Raw genomic sequence first — 22,857 nt, 5'->3', positions numbered from 1 at the left:
TAGACCCCACAAAGTACAGGGTGACATAAAAAAACTGCAACAAAGTCAAACGGCATAATTTTTAAATTTTTTTAAATTTTATTGAATGAAAACAAAAAATGTCGGGAAATGCATCAAATTTTAGAATAAGTTTAGATTTGTTCGAATTGGTCACCTTTGGCACGAATTATGACTTTCAAAAGGCCAATGAAACCGTCACACGCTGTCTAAATGTTGCTCTGCGGTATTTTGGTCCATTCCCGGAGAAGGTCTTGCTTAAAGTGATCGACACTTTGGCATTTTTTAGTGCAAAAAATACTCCAGACACAACGGATTGGTATCCGGAGATTTTGGTGGTCATTGTGCGCTGGAAATGAAGCGAGGAAGCTCGTTTTTTTAACATTCTTGTGTGGCGCGTGCTGAATGCGATGGTGTTGAGTCCTGATATAATGTCCAAGGTCTGCGGCCAAAATGTTTGCGTGCCCAAGGCTTTAATACAACCTACAGAATATTTTCGTGACAACCAGTTGATTCACCTTGCGACAAAATTTTGTTTTCTCTATAAAACTGAATAAAATCCAATAGATTATAAAAGTAGAGCTAAAAATAGAAGACACGTGTTTCACCGTTTTGAAAGTTTATACCGCCAAGTAACCTTTGTCAACTTTTTTGAAATTCTGTAAATCTCAGAATATACCGAAAATTACACTCGAAATTTGTGTACTGCAAATGAAAATATATTTTTCCAATTTAAGTCAAAATCTCCCCCTATACTTATTTATTTTTTTTTTCGGAAAGTGTCAAAGAAAAACTTTTTCTAGTTCAAATTTCATTGTAAATTGGGTTCTTAAACCGCAACATGAAATGGAATACATGACCAAATCGTAAAAAATACATGAAATCGGAATTAATCTTTAGTGGACCGACAAGATACATTTTTAAATCTATGATTCTTGAGTGTAGAGAAATATATTCCATAATATGTTGGTCCCTTTATAAGGTGAGATGAAAAAACTCAAACCAACTTCAGACTGCTGTCATTTCTACGCCAATCGTCCGACAGCTGTTAAAATTATTTCAGTGACAGCTCATTGTATTGTTTACAAGCGTACAAAAGGATTTTGGTGAGTGTTTTCCAGACAAAAAAATTTTTGATGGAATTCAAGCGTGTTAGTGTGATTTTTTTATATTTGGCTGGAAAACCACAAGTGGCTATCGTTAGAACACTCCAGCGTTTAAATGTGAATAAATCTTTTGTTTGTGCTCGTTACCGTGAGCAGTAGCCCGTCGTAGTGTAGCCCGACGTCAAAGAAGTGGAGGGAAGAAAACAGCAACATCATCAGAAATGGTTACTTGCCAAAGAGGTCAGCTGAGAATGTGCACCTTCGATTGGCCACCAGAACTCAAGCGCCGGCTATGGTGATGGTGTGAGCCACCATAACAGCCGATGGTTGCTCTCCGCTCGTATTAATCGACCGTGGCATCAGAATAAATGCCGAATATTATCGCGAAAATATTCTGTAGGTTGTATTAAAGCCTTGGGCACGCAAACATTTTGGCCGCAGACCTTGGACATTATATCAGGACTCAACACCATCGCATTCAGCACGCGCCACACAAGAATGTTACTGCATCTTGCCAGGACCTTAAAGTCCCAAAAAAGTCTTATAAATGTTTTTCCTATGATTTTGTATTTAAAATTCAAACATTGTGTTACATTTTGAAATGCCAAAACTTGCAAATATTTGATATGAATTGCCGTAAAATCGTTTGTTTTAATCCTGAATCGAAAAAAAATATTAAAAAAAATGTTAGGAAAAAACTTAAAAACTACGCCATATTTAAATTTATTCGATATAAATATTAAATTAATGCAATAATAAGTAAATATATTTACTAAAATAATAATAATATATTTAATATATTAAAATAATGAAATATAAAGAGATTGTTTTATAATGAACTGGCCTCTGGCGGTAATTAAAACAAACTACCTTTGGAAGTATTCGACTGAATACACATAAAGTCTCCAACATATTAAAATACAGCCCTGCAAATGTCTGTTGACGTGTACTAAAAGAGGGTTGTTGACTTGAATAAGTTGATGTAAAATTCATAGACAACAGATGCTACTAAGTGTAAGTGCATGTGTTATATCGCACAATTACTGAAAGAGCGTGACATCTCAAAGAATTTAGTTTAGAAAAAAAAACCGACCTAAATAAATGTGATATATCATCAGATATATCATCTTCAGTCCTTGTGTTAGCAAAAATGTTTGTATGTGGGAAATATGATGAGATATAGAAGTTTATTTCGCATTCTTTGAGCGTTTTTTTTTTCAATATCATTTACCCTACGTGGTGGAGGTACCAGAATAAATGGTCCGATCTCTACCATTTTTATAACAGGGTTGTGTTGATGGAAATATTGAGATGTACGTAGTCTGAATGGAATCTGATCTTAATTTCACGCTATATGAGCTTCATGGATATTCAAAATTTCGATATTTTATGGGGGAGGTACCAGAAGGAGTGGACCGATATATTCCATCTTCACACCAGACCTTGGGTTAATAAAATTATTGGGATGTGTGAAATTTGAAGACAATCGTACCCTTACATCACATTTTATAAGAGTTGTAATTATTCAAAATTTTAACCCTTTGTGGGAGAGGTACTTGATGGAGTGGACCGATATTGTCCATTTTCGCACCTGACCTAGGACTGACGAAAATATTAGAATTTGCAAAGTTGGATAGAAATCGGATTATCGCTCCTCTTTCTGTGCAGAAAATATATTTTTTGAAAATATCGATTTATGTGGGGGAAGTACCAAAAGGAGTGGACCGATATTGCCTACCTCCGAACTCGATTTAAGTTTGACAAATCTATAACGATGTACCAAGTTTGGACCAAATTGGATACTCCCTTCGAGAGTTATCGTGCGCACCAGCCAGCCACACAGACAAACGGACGGATATTGCTAGATCGACTCCAAATGCCCGGAAACGTACTTGGTCCAAAGAGAGTTAGGGTCTAAAACCGTTATTTCGACTAGACACATTTTGATCGTATCAAATGATATATACCTGGCTATGGCTAGAGAGCCATAGAGAGCTAAATCTTAAAATCCCACGTACATCGGCATGGAAAGTTGACATGTTAATTTTTTGAATATCTCAACTGGTCTAATGTTTGCAAAGAACTGGGATATTGCTTACCTTTCCAGTTTACCAATCGCAATTTACCAGTTTGCCAACTGCATCGGGCACACTCAGAAAAAATTACAATTAGCTGGTAATTCTACCATACCTTTTTATTGTGTCATTAGTGGTACAATATCGATAGAAAAAAACACTATCAATCGATATCTCCTTTTAACAAAGTATCGATTTTGACGTCAGTTGTTTACCACCTCTAGCGCACCGCCGTCGAAAAATCCGTTGCGCTTTGTTGTCTCACAAAAAATACGATAGGTTTTTTTGCAAAAAAAATTGTGGAAAACAAATAAAATTCCGTACAAAATATTTTGGAAAATTACAACAACAATAATTATGTAATATTAAAACGAAAGTAAAAATAAATAACAACAAATTGGCAAAAGGAGACATGCGATTGGCCAAACTAAACAAGAAAAAAATACCAAAAGAATTTAACAATACGCAGTTTTGAGTGAACAGCAAGCAATAAATAATCTCGTTGAACAGGGGAGGCAGGGGTCCGCAACAAAAGGAGAAAAATTTCCCAAAAATATTAGATTGCCGAGAGGTCTAATAGTACCTAGGCGCAGCTTTATTGCCACAGGAAGGTACCACATTCTGTGTGGTTCCACTGACAAAAGATGACCGATGAATTGCCGGCAGCACCAGCAACAACAAATAGTACACCCACAACAGAGACGGGGTCATCTTCAGTTTCAACAGAGGGTGCTGCAAGTTTAGCACTGCCAACGCCACCACAACAACAACAGCCCAGTGCGGGCATATTTAGCAGCGGTGGCCTTACTATTCTATGTTCCAGTGTGGATTTTTCTGAGATTTCCTTTAAAGAGGTTTGCATGACCGTCCCTCACACTGTGCCCCTATTGGCTATCATAATTGTTATATAATTACTATGACCTTTCCTCTTTTACAGAAAGTTGGCCATGGTTCGTATGGTGTTGTATACAAAGCCTTCTGGCGTGACCGCTATGTGGCCGTTAAAGAATTCGGTCCCAAGGCCGAACAGAAAGCCATCGAAACCGAAGTCAAACAGTTGTCAAGAGTCCAACATACCAACATCATAGCACTATATGGAATAGCACTGAACCAGATGTCCACATATTTAATAATGGAATATGCCGAAGGAGGTTCCTTGTATGATTTTTTGCACGGCAAAGTAAAACCGTACTATTCGAAAGCACATGCCATGAGCTGGGCGCGCCAATGTGCCGAGGTGAGTGGAGTGAAGTGTGTGTAAAAATCGATGGCAAATGAATGCAAAAAGATAAGATTGTTGTACCTAATTTCAATGTATTCTAAGGGCTTTAGTTTTGTCTTTTTGCGGAAGTAGTGCGACAACTTATCGCTAATCTATTGTAGATGTGTGTAGCTTTTGTCTATTATCTATTGATAGTCAATTTTATATATATAGATAATACTGCACCGCACTTCGTGGGAGAGAAGGCTTGCTGTAATTTGTGACCTTACGTTTATGGGTGCCCGACCGATTGTCTGCCTTATTTTCTAGTGGACGAATAAAACAAGCATTGTTTTAGGTGTATTAATTTGTGATACTGACGTTGCACAAAACAAATTATTTTACAGGCGTTCCAAACTTTTAACGAGATAAGATTACAAAGGGTTACTTATCGATCCGCATCGGAAACAAATCATTTTTTCTGAATTGATTCCAATTGATAGACAGTGTTTCTTTTCAAAAAATATATTGCAAATAATCTTGTGAATTCTTCCAAAACGTCTATAACGTTTTTAAATATATGACTGGCATAAAGCAGACTAATATATTTCTGCCAATGCTTTACATAGAGTTATGATGGGATGTATCGGTCCACTCACACTGTTGCTAGATGTCTGGTATGGTGCCCAAATGGGATAAATACAGGGTGAAATTAAACAAGTAAAAAAACATTAAGTTCGGCCGGGCCAAACTTTTAATACCCTCCACCCTAGGGTAAAAGAACATTAGAAGAAATGTGGCAAAAAACATTAAAATGCCGAATATCGGGAGGTACCGTTATATAGGGGCTACACCAACACGTGCACCTATAATTACAATGTTTCGCCACACGAACTAGGACCCATTATGACCCACAAATACCAACTTTTACACAAATCAGTGAAAAAATGTGGCATAAATCATCAAAATACCGGATATCGGGAGGTACCGTTATATGGGGACTATACCAGAACGTGGACCTATACATGCAATGTTTTGCCACACGCTCAGGGACCCGTTGTGACCTACAAATACCAATTTTCAGACAAATCCGTGAATAAATGTGGCATAAATCATCAAAATACCGAATATCGGTAGGTACCGTTATATGGGGGCTATACCAAAACGTGGACCTATACATGCAATGTTTTGCCACACGCTCAGGGATCCGTCATGACCTACAAATACCAATTTTCAGATAAATCCGTGAAAAAATGTGGCATAAATCATCAAAATACCGAATATCGGGAGGTACCGTTATATGGGGACTATACCAGAACGTGGACCGATATATCTCATTTTCAATACCAACCATCCTAGGGACAATACACACACTTGTGCCAAATTTCAAAGGTCTACGTCAAATAATGTGGGCTCTATCGTGATTTCAACAGACAGACAGACGGACAGACAGACAGACAGACAGACGGACAGACGGACAGACAGACAGACGGACATCGCTAAATCGTCTTAGAATTTTATGCTGATTATGAATATATATACTTTATGGGGTCTACGACGAATATTTAGAGGTGTTACAAACGGAATGACAAAGTTAATATACCCTCCTACCCATGGTGGAGGGTATAAAAACTGCAACCAACTCGTAAGAAGCAACCAACCAACAGTAAAGAAGCGACTTGATCGAACATATCGATCGAGGTAAAGCCATTCAAATTCCAAAAAAAGCAAGAATTTACACCGCAACAAAAAGAATATAGACTCAGAAGAGCCAAAGAGTTACTTCGCTTGGCCCAAAGTGGTGAACTGCTGACTTTGGTTTTCTCCGATGATGACAAAATAATCGTGTTTACTTGTCAAAGAGGTCAGCTGAAAATTTGCACCTTCGGTTGGCCACTAGAAGTCAACTGCCGGCCATGGTGATGTTGTAGGCCGCCATAACAGCCGATGGTCGCTCTCCGCTCGTACTAATCGACCGTGGCATCAGAATAAATGCCGAATATTATCGCGAAAATATTCTGGAGGGTATATTAAAGCCTTGGGCACACAAACATTTTAGCCGCAAGCCTTGGATATTCCAACAGGACTCAGCACCATCGCGCTCAGCATGCGCCACCCAAGAATGGTTACAAAATGAGGTTCCTCGCTTCATTTCCAGCGATTAATGGCCAACAAAATCTACGGCTACCAATCCGTTGGACTATTGTGTCTGGAGTATGTTGGAAAGCAAGGTTGGAACTAAAAAAATACCAATGTGTCGATCACCTCAAACAAGCGCTTCGCCGGGAAGGGGCCAAAATATTGGAGAGCAACATTCTGGCAACGTGTGACGGTTTCATTGGCCGTTTGAAGGCCATACTTGACAATTCAAACAAATCTAAACTTATTCTAAAATTTGATGCTATTTCCGAAATTTAATGTAAAAAACTATCGCCTTTGACTTTTTTGCCTTTTTTATCTCACCCTGTACATTTAGCAATTTTCTTTTGACAACTCCCCTACCAAAGTTCCAAGATTTCCAAAAAATTTAACATGTCAAACCATATGCTGCGGTCAGAAAACTGTTTAGAAAGTATTAGTCGGTTTACCGTCTATATTTTTTCTACCAAATTCCAGGTTTTGAGGAACGTCTTCGAAATTTGAAAAGCTCGTTACATTTTGTTGGGTACAAGAATCTTGCGATTTCGTCGTAAATTGAATAGGATTTAGTTTATAAACTTAATCATATATAAACTCAGAAGAAACTAATGCACGAAGCTTAAGGATACTAGGATCCATGACCTGAAAATTTGAGAATGGTAACATCGAATTGAAGTCTTTCCAATCTCTCTTTTGTAGACCCTATGAAATTGTCTTAAATGTTGAAGTTTGAATTTGTTTTGTGGTCTACCCATTGTGCGTCCAAGGCAAATTATCTCGGCAAGAATGTCCTGAACATGTTTACTTGATGTTTTTACCGGTTGAAAAATGACAGAATATAATATACAACAATATGAAATGTTCAAAACCACTAATTTCCCCTTTTTAATTGCTTTCAGGGTGTCGCCTATTTACATGCCATGAAACCAAAGCCTCTGATACATCGTGATTTGAAACCCCTCAACTTACTGTTGACCAACAAGGGTCGCCATTTGAAAATTTGTGATTTCGGAACGGTAGCCGATAAATCAACTCTTATGACAAATAACAAAGGTTCAGCTGCATGGATGGCGCCTGAGGTATTTGAGGGTTCCAAATATACCGAAAAATGTGATATTTTCAGTTGGGGTATAGTCCTGTGGGAGGTGTTGTCACGACAAAAGCCCTTCAAAGATGTCGACAATACCTATTCAATTATGTGGAAAATTCACAAAGGTGAAAGGCCACCCATTGTGGCTGAATGGCCAGTACCCATACAGAATTTAATGACTTCATGTTGGGAAACTCGACCCGACTTAAGACCTTCCATGCAATCAGTTGTGGAGGTTATGAATGAATTGGTGCTGGCGTTTCCCGGTGCCGATGAGCCTTTAGAATATGAATTTGTTAATCAGCAGGTATGTAAAAACATTCATTTTTAAAGAATCTTTCCATTAATTCTATTTCTTCTTTCTCCTTACAGATTGTTAGCCCTAACGTTAATGAAACAACCGATGATAGCTTTGTTTTAGATTTTAGTGATTATAGTTCAACTAGTTTTGGTACATCCAATACCCAAGTGACACGCCAGACCACCGACGACACTGGTGGTAGTAGTAGTAGCAATCGTTCTTCCTCTGTCACACCCACTAATCCATTTTTACCTCCAGCTCATATTAATTCTATGCGTTGGGATGTAATAAAAGAAGAAGATAATTCGGAAAATTCAACAAACCGGACTGATGATCAACCTGATAAACCACGTGATACGTTTAACCTATCCACATCGGAAGAATCGAAGGCTCGCTATGAAACAATACGTAGTAATATGTTGGAGAATGCCAATGTAACAATGGCGCCATTGGATATTGATGTTGATCCGGTAAGTTTTAATGCAGACCGTGTAAATACCGTTGTAATAATTGCTTGTGGTTTATGATTTGCAGAATGCTTGGGAACTAGAAACCAATGATAACGTTGCAAGTAATTTTGGTAAGTTTAAAGAATTCCATAAATCATTTAAATTGTGGGAAAACCGGCTCAACGTAAAATAGGTGTGAATACAATCTCAGGAAATTTTTTGAAGTTCGTACCAACTTAAGAACAATGTAAAACACAAATTAGCAGGTTATTTTTCTACAATGCAAGCAGCGATCCTAAAATTTTGTACAATCACAAAATCAATGAAGAATTGCTCTATCAAAGAACCTGGAACAATTTTAAGATCTAAATCAAACGACACAAAAAAGAACATGAATGCAGAGTGAACACCTTTTTAGGAGAGAGTATATGAAGTGTTGCAACATCTGTACCGGATCGCGTAAATTATGGCCAACGCTTAAGTCGATACCTAATCTTAAATAAAAGTTGATTGGACGTCTGTCTCGTGTTGCAGCATAACAGTGGCGGATCGGAAGAGATGAGCGAGAGTGACAGGACTAATAGGAGAATACTACGACCGAAGATGTACATGCCATCAGAAGCGCAAACATATCGCTGGAACTGTGTAACATTTTCACTTCAACGATTTTACCAATGCGAGGAATATGAAAATATAGACCACGTCGCTATTACTGATTGTGCAGGGAAATGGTGTTTTAATTCCGACTACCTACTACCCCAAGTTGCTTTCGAAAGCCCATTTATGTCCTCTGCACATACCACGGATATCTTTGGATTAAACCAGAACAAGTAGTTGATACCGTCAACCACACCACATTGTCTGAGGATGTATGGAGAACTTTCCTCCGGCCAAGTTTGAAACGTTGGATAATCTACAATATGTTTGGACGCCAGTGGTACGTGGAATTCCGGAACAAGAAATCCAAACCAGAAAAGTGAAACAGGGGGTATCCCAAGTTAGAGTGATATCTCCGAAACTGTTTAACCTCTACCTTTCTGGAAATCCAGATCCTCCAGACAGCATAGAGATCGTGTACGATCATGGCGTCGAGCCCCGGTGTTGGTGACACATGTGTAGGGTTGAATAGCTATCCGCCTACTTCCACGCGAGGAATATAAAAATATTCGCCGCGAAATCAAACTCATCACCACATGGTCTGCGGAGATGAGAACTGAGATTAATGTGCAGGTCTAGGGTAATATTATATCAACCACGAACTACTACAAAATCCTAGGGGTCACATTCTACAGCATGTTTAAGTCGTTCGCGCAAGCCACAGCTATCTGCGACAAGATGAAAAGTAGAAGCAATGTCCTCAAGGTCCTAGCCACCAGCTTTTGGGGTGCGAACAAGGAGCCCGTTTTGACCACTTATAATGCGATAGATCGTTCTGTGATCAGCTTTACGGCCCAGTGTGGCCTGCGAATAAAAGTGCTACCCAGTGGAAGAATATCCCGGGTGTCTTCTCTTGACACCAGTGGACCATCTACATGAGAAGGCAAAGGTCCCTCCCGTACATTTTCGCTGCAATACCTGCTTGGGTATTACCGTTTGAGTCATCCACTCCATTATTGGGGAATAATAATCCCCCACCCAGGCGTGCCAGGAAGGACATACATTATCTAGAGAGGTAGGCTACAAGAGAGAGCCTCTGCATAAAGAAACCTATCAGGCAGGTTCGAGTAGCATTCATACGAAAGCAGTCAGAGATACCATCAATAACTATACCATGAATGCCATTCTCGGAGTCCAGCCCCATCCAGGGTAGTTGTGATAGTGCAGTCGTCTCAACTAGTATTTATAACAAATTGAGGAAGAAGTCGACACAATACGCTGCACCTTTTTAATTGCCCGCCAAAATCTACCTCACACACTACAGAAGACCTCTGGTTACAGTCTATTAAAGCATGTGCAACTATTACAACACAAACAGATATCTCTGATAAGATTAGAAGTAGGAACAAGCTTCTTCAGTCTCTATTCGGCAGCTCTTGGGGAGTTAATAAGGAAACCTTTGTGAAACTTTATAGGCATTTCTGTGGTGTTTTGGTCTGCTAACATTATTGAATTGTAAAGGAAGAGTTTTCGGAACTGCAGAGAGTTATGAGAGAGATCATTTAGAAAAACAAGCCTATCAAGCAGGACTAAGTTCTGACAAGGTCAAAGAAGTTATAGAGATGTCCAGTGTGTGGCCAGGCCCACATGACACGCTGCATCTCTTTATATTCCCAGTCAAACCAACCTACTATATCACTATATCTATGGACACGGTCCACAAAGGTCGTTTCCTTTTTTGAACACAGCAGTACCAGGTGGTTAAACAACGTTGAAGGTGTAGAGACTTGTTTACAATAGCTTTTGGAGCCCTAGACGCGGTACTTTAACTTTAAAGCGGTAATTTGGGTACCCACTAAAGTGGAATAGATGATTTTTTTATACAACTTTGGATAATTTTCATGCATTCAGGTTTGTGGGATGGTCGATTCCAAAGAACGGAGGAAGTAATAAATCTAGGAATTCTTCGGCACTTTGGGTTACAGCAGCAATATTCTTCAGGGGCCTGCATATCACTAGCTTGCCCCAAAAGCTCGAATTTTTCGACAATTTCTGTATTGCGACTCGACAAGGTGCTACACGACGACACAAAAATTATTTATTTTTGCGAATGGCCTATTCAATGTAATTGTATTTCCGATTTAAATTATTTGAAAAATGTTTATTGCACTGTGCGACAAAAATTAAATTTGCCAAAACTACCGGAAAATCCGAAAACAATATGAAAGTAGAACAAAAAAAGTTTACCCCCATTTTTGAGAGTATTCGAGTTAGAATTCCTTGAAATCCATGCATTTTATAGTATTTTATAGAAAATTTTTGTAAAACAAATAAACCCCATAGTCGAGTCATTAAGTGGGTGTTTTAGGTCCTCCAAAATGATTTTATGTCTTTGGCAATTTATAGTGAAATTTTACGTAGAATATATTTGTCATTGACAACCGAGTTTATCGCCTCCATCCATGGATTTGGAAACAAAAGCCTCGGTTTAACTGTACACCGTTATTTCGGAATTTTGAGTTTACCTTACTATATCACTCCCTCAAAAGTTTAAAATATCTTAAATAAATATTTGCATTTACCATTTGTCAACGATGACATACACATTTCCTAGGTCATTTAATTTGAAATATATTTTGCACTGTTGCTGCCTGGGCATTTCATAAAATGGCAAATGGTGCATTAACTCTGGCATGACATTGACTAAAAACAAAGCCAAGAAATATATAAATAGAAATACAACTTTTGATGACTTTGCCAAAATTTTTGAATTTTGTTGTTAGGACAACACGAAATTATGTCATATTTAATTTAAATTAATTTATTGCATTGTTTTAAAAACAGATTTTTAACAAAATCTAAATTTAAAAACGAATGACTGCATAGCATTTTAATATCGAAGACATGCTGTCTGCTCGTAGATAAAAAAGACCGAAAGGAAAATTTTCATTTTGTTGAAATTTTTTTTAATAGCCTCCACCATAGTATGGAGGGTATATTATGTTTGTCGTTCCGTTTGTAGCACCTGTCGTTTTAGACCCCTCAAAGAATATATATTCTTGATCAGCATAAAATTCTATGTCGATTTTGCGTTGTTCTTCCATCTATCCGTCTATCCGTCTGTGAAAATCACTCTAGATTCCGAACGAAATGATGTAGGTTGATAAAATTTTACTCAAATGTATATTATGTCTGCAGGACTTTTACTTTGAAAATAAGCCATGTAGGTCCACGTTTTGGTATAGCCCCCCTATAATGGTACCTCCCTATTTTCGGTATTTTGACGATTTTAGCGACATTATTCATCGGAATTGTTTCAAATTTGGTATTTGAAGTTCGTAATGGATAGTACACCCTATGACAGAAAATTGTCTGTGGAGGTCCACGTCTTCGTATAGCCCCCATATAACGGCACCTCCCGTTATTCGATATTTTGATGATTTTAGCGACATTATTCCCCAGGATGGTTTCAAATTTGGTATTTGAAGTTCGTAATGGATACTACAGCCTATGCCAGAAAATTGTCTGTGCAGGTCCAAGTCTTCGTATGACCCCCATATAACGATACCTCCCGATATTGGGTATTTTGATGATTTAAGCGACATTATTCACTGGAAATGTTTCAAATTTGGTATTTGAAGTTCGCAATGGATACTACAGCCTATGACAAAAAATTGTCTGTGCAGGTCCACGTCTTCGTATGACCCCCATATAACGATACCTCCCGATATTCGGTATTTTGATGATTTAAGCGACATTATTCACCGGAAATGTTTCAAATTTGGTATTTGAAGTTAGTTATGGATACTACACCCTATGACAAAAAATTGCCTGTGCAGGTCCACGTCTTCGTATAGCCCCCATATAACGGCACCTCCCGTTATTCGGTATTTTGATGATTTTAGCGACATTATTCCCCAGAATGGTTTCAAATTTGGTATTTGAAGTTCTTAATGGATACTACAGCCTATGAGGGAAAATTGTCTGTACAGGTCCACGTCTTCGTATAGCCCTCATATAACGTACCTCCCGATATTCGGTATATTGATGATATTAGCGACATTATGCACTGCAAATGTTTCAAATTTGGTATTTGAAGTTCGTAATACATACTACAGTCTATGACAGAAAATTGCCTGTGCAGGTCCACGTCTTCGTATAGCCCCCATATAACGATCCCTTCCGATATTCGGTATATTTAAGATTTTAGTTACACTATTCATCGATTTTTTTCTTTCAAGTTTCGCATTTGAATGTTGTAATGGCTTATGACAAAAGTTACCTATGCAGATCCACGTCGTCGTATAGACCTTAATTATTTCTATTACGCATAATTTTGAAATTACATATTTCAAAATAAGCCATAAAATATTTACTACACGCTACCCACTCAATTCTCAATATCAAAGATGAAAAACAACGACAGCGAAAACTATTCAATAATTAATGGATATTTGTGGTGTCGGGGCGTAACGCTTTCTTTCAAATCAAAACAAACCTAAAAAACGAAATCATCGATGAATGAATCATTTCATTTCCCGCAAGACGTCGGGGAATTATTTAGGCATTTTTGGCGGCTTCGTTTGACTTTTTTTCTGAATTTGTCATTTGTAAGGAATGCCTTGTCGCACCACACATGTAATTAGAATTCCCAATGTGATTTTGTATGCGTGCACGAGCTGTTGCCATAATTACTGCCACATTACATATTCGCTCTATTACATCTGTTGTTAATTGAATGTTGTTGTTGTCGTCGTCGTGCCAACAAATTTTACTTCATTTGCATTAAATTATCAATTCAAATCAATTATAAAGCGTAGATAGTCTCGGGCTTGTTTTTTTTTTCTGAAATATATGGTGAGAAAAACAATTATTCATCGAATAATTTGTCATGTCTGATTAGATTTGTTACAATGTGCTGATCGGTTCACTATTTGATAGCAATAATTTTCTGATTGATAATCAGTAGTAATATGTTTCTGTAATCCAGGATCTGTTCTCCTTTGGGAGTGTTTTATTTATATCAATCATTGAATATATGAATTTTAAATGTTTTACTATAAATTATTCAAAACTAAAATGGGCGTGTATAAATTTTGTTTCTCAACACCTCCTTATCATTTCAATTCTTTCAGTTGAACAGTTATTTATGAACGATAATTTATTTAAGCATGACAATAATACAATGCATTACAGACAATCAACAAAATGGACAGACCTCTCCCTATTTTGGAAGAATGAAATACGAATTCAAATTATTCATACGATTCAAAAAAGTTTATATTAAAGGAACTAGGAAAAATGCAACTCTGTTCCTGAGACGTATTTTCTTACCAAGCCTTGGTCGTGTTATACCCTCAGCCATATGTCTACAGAGGATATATATCATTCGATGCGGCCAAAACGTGCCTAGTTGAAATATCGGTTTGTGACCCTAGGTTTTTTTGGACCAAATCCGTTTGAAGACATTTGGGGTCGATCTAGCCATGACCGTCCGTCTGTCTGACTGGCTGGTGCGCACGATAACTCTCGAAGGGAGTATCCGATTTGGTCCAAACTTGGTACATCGTAATATTTTTGTCAAATTTAGATCGAGTTCGGAGATGGGCAATATCGGTCCACTCCTTCTGCTACCTCCCTGACAAAAGGTAAACATTTTCATAGAAAATAATTTACCGCATAGGAAGAGAACGGATAATCTCATTGGACAAGATCGGACCACTCTTTGAATACCTTCCCCACAATGGGTCAAAATTTGGAATAAACAAAACGTTCATAAAATGCAAATTAGCATCCTATTTTTTCAAACCTCGCACATCCCAATATTTCTACCAAGACAAGATCTGATGTGAATATGGAATATATCGGACCAAGACAAGATCTGATGTGAATATGGAATATATCGGACCAAGACAAGATCTGATGTAAAAATGGAATATATCGGACCACTCCTTTGAATACCTTCCCCACAAAGGGTCAACATTTGGAATATTTAAAACCCTCATAAAATGCGTAATATGCATATGATTCTCTTTAAACTTCGCACATGCCAATATTTTAAAATTTTACACCGATCTGTGTTTTGTCAGCAGGCAGGTCAAGTTCGAAGATGGACTATATTGGTCTCCAATATCGTATATCCCCCATTTAACGGTATCCTCGATATTCGGAATTTTAATGATTTTTACCACATTTTTCAATAGAGTTGTCTGAAATTCTACACAAGGAGTTCTCTCTGAGTACTTAATACCCTGAAAAAGAATTGTCTATATACGTCTAAGATATCGTACATCCCCCATATAACTGTACCTCCCGATATTCGGTATTTTGATGATTTTAGCCACACTTTTTAATGGATTTGTCTGAAATTCTACACAAGGAGTTCTCTGTGAGTACTTTATCCCCTGAAAGGGAATTGTCTGTATACGTCCACGATATCATATAGCCCCCACACAATGATGCACCCCGATATTGGGTATTTTGATGATTTCCGTCACATTTTTCAATGCCATTGTCTAAATTCTACACAAAGAGTTCCCTGTGAGTAGTTTACCCCCTGGAAGAGAATTGTCTATATAGATCTATGTTTTAGTATAGCACCCATATAATGTTACCCCGAGACATTTGGTATTTCCAGGATTTTCGCGACATTTGAAGTTCGTAATGGGTACTACAACCTATGACAGAAAATTGTCTATACAGGTCCACGTCTTAGTATAGCCTCCATACAAACAATTATTTATCCAGCATCACGTCTTCGTATACCCCCATATAGAGGTTTTTATTTGAACTGTATTTTTCGACGATTTTTTTTTTTTTTTTTTTTTTTTTTTTTTTTTGTGGAGGGTATAAAAGTTTGGCCCCGGCGAAATTAGCTGCTTTTTTGTTTGTTGCTACCTATTGACTTAGGTGAAGTGTCCCTTTCATCTGTAGGCTGGAGTTGGAAGATGTCAAAATTCGAATTTCTAATGCCATATCGTGAGGACAATAATTACTTTTATGTCGGAGAAGTCTCGTAAAGTTTTATGAGTTTGTTAAGGGCTATCAAAGGTTTTTCATATCTCGAAGGCATTTGAAATTATTCCTCATTATAAAAATGTAGTCCATCGGATACCTCTTTCCTAGAAGTAGTACACATTTAATTACTAAGACTCTCAAAATTACATCTCAAAAAACTGCCAGTTGCAGTGAATGATGCGTTTACGTCAATTTTCGCGAATGAATCATTTGTCACGATTCCAAATCAAACAAAAAAACATCAAGAATTATTTAAAATAAAAGTGCGTTCATTTTCACTCAGAAAAAGAAAAAAAAATGAAAACATTGTTGTTCGTACAACAAGAACAACCACCATCTCCTCACCACAACGACCACAATTCACAATTTGGTCAACATTTGTTGACACCAATGACTTGTTTGTTACACATCAACGCCAAACATTCGGTGTGGGATGCACCAACGTCTTGCTGTCTCGCAAAAATTCTGTATCATTTATTGTCTGCAACAATTGCTATAGCAGCTGGTGGTTTGCTTTGCGACTAGCCGGCTGGCTGGCTGGCTGACTAGTTAGCTAGCTAGCTGGTTGCATTGTTTGGGATGCGTCATTTTCATAGTAAATGCCTAATGTCTGCCATAGATTTTTCTATAGCCATTTGTTCCTTCCATATGTCGTTTTGCATTGTCCCACCCCTTCTCCACTACCCCTAGAACTGCAAGTGTCGTTTCAAAACGTTCGTCCGCCGGCTTCAATTGCTCTGAGGAGGAGACAATTTAGTTGGCGGTTCGTGCAATTGTTTCCGCTGTCACATTTCTAAGAAAATGTTTGCCTTCAGTTGCCGACAATCACTGCATGAATTCGCGCGCTGTTTTTCCTCCTCAAAACTTTGTTGTTGAGTTGTTTTGTAATTGTAACGCTTGTTTGAATACCGTCGTTTAAATGTAAACTCGATTACATTTTGATAATTTTTCTTCAATGCATTTTTAAGAATCCGTTCTCTGCTTACGTGAAAGGGATCTTCCTTGCATCTTTCTTTTGGAATTGATTTATTATTATTTTTTCGGAATAACTAAATAAATATGATTTCATCATAACAATCAAATAATTTTGCTTTTATTTGGCAGAATCGAAGAAAAAAGAAAAATATTGAAAATAAAATATTATTGCTTAAATGTTTGTTTTTAATGATCGATAAAATCGAAATCGACAGAGATTTTTGGTGATTTTTATTATTTGACTTATGAATAATTCGATTTCATCGTGGCTGCTCAAGAATTGCAATTTTCAATAAACTGGAACACAATGGGTAATTATAATTTATTTTAAAATATATATTTATGTTTTACATTATTTTTTACAGGCAGGCATACAGAAAAAAACTGACTGACGGGTAGCTTTGAGTACAGTAACGCGGAAACATGTAGTTTATGAAATATCTCCGAATGTATCCCTTCCGAGTAATTTTTTATACCCTCAGATACGGCCAAAACGTGCCTCATCGAAATAACGGTTTTAAACCCTTGGTCTCTTTGGACCAAATTCGTTAGAGGACATTTGGAGTCGATCTAGCGATGTCCGTCCGTCCGTCTGTCTGGCTGGTGCTCACAAAAAATCTTGTAGGGAGTATCTGATTTGGTCCAAACTTACACCGTACATCGTAATATTATTGTAAACATAGAACGAGTTCGGCGATGGGCAATATCTGTCCACTCCTTCTTATACCTCCCACACAAAATGTCTAGATTTTTAAAGAAAGAGAAACAATAACACGATTTTGCTCCAACTTTGCAAATCTTGCATCATCTTTGCATCAGTGCTACGTTAGGTGCGAAAATGGACAGTATCGGTCCACTCCTTCTGGTACCTCCCCCACAAAGGGTCAACCTCCTATACAAAGGGTCAACGTTTTGAATAACCAAAACGATTATAAAATTCGAAATAAACATACGGTTCTCATCGTATTTCACACATGCCATTATTTCTACTAACATAAGATCTGCTGTGAAGATGGGGTATATCGGTCCACTACTTCTGGTACCTGCTCCACAAAGGGTCAACATTTTGAATATCCATTAAGTTCATAAAACGCGAAATTAATATCCGACTCTATTCAGACTTGGTACATCTCAATATTTCCATCAACACAAGATCTGTTATAAAGATGGTAGAGATTACACCATTTCTACTGGTAAGATTTTGATTTCGAAGCATCCAACTCTCTTCATATTTCATACATCCAAACATTGTTATTAACACAAGATGTGTTCTGAAAATGATATTTATCTGCGAACTCCTTCTGGCACCTCACTCACAATTTGCGAAACAATTCAGCGATTCTTTACAACTTTCTATATCTAAATATTTTTTGTCAACCAGAAACCCGAGATAAATATGGAATTTATGTTCGATACGAAATAGACAATATGGGCCCATTCCTTCGGAACCTACTCCATAGAGTGTCAAACATTTGAATAATCATAACAGAAGTCAAAATATATTAGAATATTGGACCTAGCTGCTGATTCCGTTCGCCTTATATGCTGTTCAGAATTTTTCATAGTTTTTACAGTTTTTGGGGAAGGTACAAGAATGGTCCACACACTAGCTCCGATGCCAACAGAAATATTGGAATGTACGGATTTAAAAAAGGACTCGGTCATCAATTTTGCATTTCTCTTCATCTCGTATTTATTGTTCGTATTGCGTATGCAGGTCCACGTTTTCGTGTAACCCCAATATAACGATATCGACATTATTCACCAGAATTGTATTAAATTTTGTATTTGAAGTTCAGAATCGGTACTACAGCCTATGACAAGAGATCACTTATGCAGATCCGCGTCTTTCTTTAGCCCTCACATAACAGGTTTCATTAAAGCGGTATTTTTTTTTTTAAATTTTCGAGTTTCTCCACATATTTCCAAATCCATTTGGATTTAACACGAGTTCTTAGTATGGAGAAAACTATTTCAGGGAATCATGTTTCTACAACTACATCCATCTCTTTCGATCATGAACATCTTTCTTGACGTGTCTAAATTGTGGAGCCTCATTCTTAGGAAAGTGACGTTATAGTTCCCGGCAATAAAACTTAATTAGTTACTGGGTCGACAACATGCTTTTGTGTTTATATTTCTTTATATACAACCCAAGCTTCTACTCCTAATTTTATTGCAAAATATGGTGGCTTACACTGACGACTTGAAACGGCTACGGACTTTGTACCAATTGTTATAAAGTTTCACTGCATCTTGCTTTTTTTCCATAACTCCAAAGTAATTGCTCTTAATCGAGTAGGGAGTAAAAGTCGCTCGAATTCCAACGGGAGCAGACCGCAATTTTAAAAATGTTCATCCCTCTCCACTTGTTATGCATTCGTGGAGAGAGATGAAAAAAGTGAAAGAGAGGGAGAAAAATATAAGTGTGATTGTAAGGTTTAGAAGAAATTGCAAAAGAATTTTAGTTTTAATTATTTGGTTCCACTTCTATTGAGATTGCGATCTCCTGACTTGGGGAAAAAAATTGTGTAGTGCCCTGGGGAGAATATCACCAGAAAAAAACCCAGGGGAACTGACGAGAATTGGTGACCCTTTCCGAAACCACAATACTTCCTGCCTTAACCCGTGGTAAACATTACCAGATTTCTCCAGTAATAAACAAACTTTGTTGTTATAAAAACAACAATCATGGGATTAAGCCTTACTATTTTGCAACAATATAAAACTCGTACTTTTCGACTACTCCCGCTCGCCAGCAAGTTACTCTTGCGAGTAAAAACGAGCAAATATGAACTCTGTTTTTTCCTTATGTCCACCAAAAGAGAGCGAAATAGGAGAGAGACAGTTGTGTGTTGATTAAAATGTCCAGCATGTTTTTGTTTGTTTTGCTTTTTACTGTTACTCTGTAAGAGTCATTTTTCTTTTCCTCTATTTTCGTTCAAAAGAGAAAAAATCTCTCCCTCTATCTCTTGAAACAATATGCCCAGATTTACGTGTATTTTGATGCCTGCCGCCACAGTTTCTAACCGAGTTGACCATAATTACACATTTTGAATTATCGTTGAATAGAAAATCAGCCTTTCGAAAAATGTTCAAAATCATGTCAAAATTTTATAAAAACGTCATACAGAGGTTCCGCCCGATATTCATTGATTTGATTTTCTTCTCGAAAATTAATTTAAAGTGCATGCATAAATTCCGAATTTGAAAATTACTTTATAATATTTAAACATATAAAATAGAAATTCAAAATTTCCAACTCACTTCAACATTTTACCACAGGAAGACCACCACTTGAAAATAACTGAAATTGATATTTATTCATCAAAAGAAAAAAACATTTCGAAACAAATGCGTAATCACCCATTATCGAAGCCATTAGACGACTCATAAACCATAAAAAACCGAAATCGCCCAGCTTCGCATTGGGAAATTTTCATCCAATTAATGTTGATTTCTGTTCTGTTTTGCTCATCACTTTTCATATTTTGATAGATGCGAATTGAGATTATGTTTGTCTTTTCAAATTAAATATTCTGCGAATTTTATGCGTCAGACAGACGGACGGACAGACATTACGAGTTAAAGAAAAACGCACGCACACCAACATAATAGGTGACCAAGGAAAAACTATGATATTTTGTTGTAGTTGGACTTCGTGGTGTCGCCATTTCGTCGAGAAAAAAAATTTTGTTTCGTTGAGAGAGAGAGAATTTGTTGTTTCTTTTCGGGTGGGATCATTCTTCATTGTTAACACATAAAGAAAACCACTAAATGTTCGGGGGGCCAGACAGACAGATAGTCAAGAATATATAGATGTTTGATGTGAATGACTCATTTTTTGGTTTCGGCACAGCATTCAATGGCCAATAGAACATCAATGATCGCTAATAGGTTTAATGGAAAGGAGTTTTCAACAGGATTTTTGACAAATATTATAGTTTTCTAAATAAATAAAAAAAATGTTTAAATAAATGATTTTTTATGAAACACTAAAAATTCCTGTGAATGGAGTTAGTCAAAAAATATCTCTGAAGATTTGCAGTAAATTTCCCATTAATTCGTTATTAATTGAATTACAAGCAAAAGCTTAATTTTTTAATGGACCTTCACCAATTTCCTTTAATTTTTATCACCTGCATTTACTTCAACGCCCTTTTCGTCATAATTCCAAATAAAAAAACAAAAAAAAAATTCCTAAAAATATCACCCAGACCATTTTAGTCATTTTTAGACAATTATATCTTCGTATATCTTTCAACAATGGCCAAATCACGCTTTCCATACAAAAACAAATATTTTAAAATCACACAGATTGTTGAAAACAAATATTTAAAAAATCTACTCAAAATGTCATTCAACATTCAAAACATTCGAAAAAAATAAATAAATAAAAATTGAAATATAGACTTTGTTTCTATGAAGAGATTATTTTTTCGATGACACATCTATGGCTGTCACAGTGGAGAAAGATTATATTTTTGGTTTTTATTAAAATATAAAGAAGAAAGAGAAATAAACACAGATTTTCTGCAAGAAGATTTACAGATCTGCTTCGAATAGTACTTCAGATCTGCTTTGAAAAGATCTGCCGATCTTCCAAACAAAACTATAAAATTGACAGATATTCTATGAGAGTTCTACAGAATTTTTTTTTTGGAAACTACTGACTTTCAAAGATCTACAGATTTTCAGTGATCTAAATATCTTCTTCTAAGTGATTCATAGAACCTGGGAAAAGATCTACAAATCCTCTACCCTAGATTAACAGATTTACAGGCTTATGTGATATGAGATGGTCTAGATATATTCTATATACCGTTATGTGTGCGCTATAGAAAAACATGGACCTAGATATTCAATGTTCTACCAGCGGAGCGAGAACCCATTACGAACTACAAATACCAATTTTTACACAAATCCGTGGAAAAATGTGACAAAAATCATTAAAATACCGAATATCGGGAGTTACCCTTATGTAGGGGCTATACGAAAACATGGACCTATATACTAATTTTAAGACAAATTGGTGGAAGAATATGGCTAAAATCATCAAAATACCAAATATCGGGAGCTGTCGTTATGTGAAGGCTATCCCCTAAACGTGGACCGATATATCCCATTTTCAATGCCAACCATTCTAGACACAATACAAACTGATGTACCAAATATCGCTTTCATACTTGATCTAACTTCCTTTTTCACTGCAAGGAATATGAAGATATCCGCCACTAAACCGACGGCCACACATTTCACCACATGAACTGCGGAGATGAGGATATCTTTGAATGTACAGGTCTTAGGCGTCACATTCGATAGCCTTTTCAAGTCTTCCGCGCATACCACAGCTATCTGCGAAAAGATTGGAAGTAGGAACACGATTTTCAAGTCTCTCGCCGGCAGCACTTGGGGCAGCTGGTAAGGAAACCTTGTTGACCTCTTACAACGCGACAGGCCGGTCTGTGGTAAACTATGCGGCTCCGGTGTGGTCCACCAAAGTTCGTGCCGCAATTAGAACTGCAACAGGGTGCCTTCTCATGGCACCTGTCGACCTCCGAAGGTCTTACCGGTGCGACAGGATAATAAAATGCAATACCAGTCAAAGCCATCCGAACCACCATCTGATGGATAGGCAATCGTAATCCATGCACGTAAGGAAATACCTTTATGATCTGGAGAGAGAGGTATAAGATAGAGCCTCTAGATCAACAGGCCTATCAAGCGAGACTGATTAGTATTCACTCGAACGCTGTCTCAGAAGTCATGGAAGGCTATAGAGTGAATACTGTACTGGGAGACCATTATGCTCCCATCGCAGACTGATTAGTATTCACTCTAACGCAGTCCCAGAATTCATGGAAATTCATGGAATACTGTACTAGAAGACCATTCTGCTCCCATCGAAGA

The 22,857-nt window shown here is 37.2% G+C and overlaps 1 protein-coding gene across 2 annotated transcripts in view; it reads left to right on the top strand.

The window, feature by feature from the left end:
• Nucleotides 1-3,399: 3,399 nt before the first annotated feature.
• Nucleotides 3,400-22,857, top strand: part of LOC101898114 (mitogen-activated protein kinase kinase kinase 7) — a 47,025-nt gene continuing 27,567 nt past the window's right edge. Inside the window, exons 1-6 of one of the 2 annotated variants that reach the window (XM_005176976.4) lie at nucleotides 3,400-4,032; nucleotides 4,116-4,415; nucleotides 7,418-7,915; nucleotides 7,981-8,107; nucleotides 8,168-8,379; nucleotides 8,444-8,489. In XM_005176976.4, coding sequence (XP_005177033.1) covers nucleotides 3,823-4,032; nucleotides 4,116-4,415; nucleotides 7,418-7,915; nucleotides 7,981-8,107; nucleotides 8,168-8,379; nucleotides 8,444-8,489 — 1,393 coding nt within the window. In that variant the 5' untranslated portion in view covers nucleotides 3,400-3,822. Of the gene's footprint in view, nucleotides 4,033-4,115; nucleotides 4,416-7,417; nucleotides 7,916-7,980; nucleotides 8,380-8,443; nucleotides 8,490-22,857 lie in introns of both variants that reach the window. The other variant, XM_005176975.4, reaches the window with a different exon arrangement.

Source organism: Musca domestica, unplaced genomic scaffold (genome assembly GCF_030504385.1).
Source record: "Musca domestica strain aabys unplaced genomic scaffold, Musca_domestica.polishedcontigs.V.1.1 2, whole genome shotgun sequence".
In the NCBI taxonomy this organism is placed as follows: Eukaryota; Metazoa; Arthropoda; class Insecta; order Diptera; family Muscidae; genus Musca; species Musca domestica.
The sequence above is the reverse complement of the archived record's forward strand: the minus strand, read 5'-3'. Positions and strand labels throughout refer to the sequence as shown.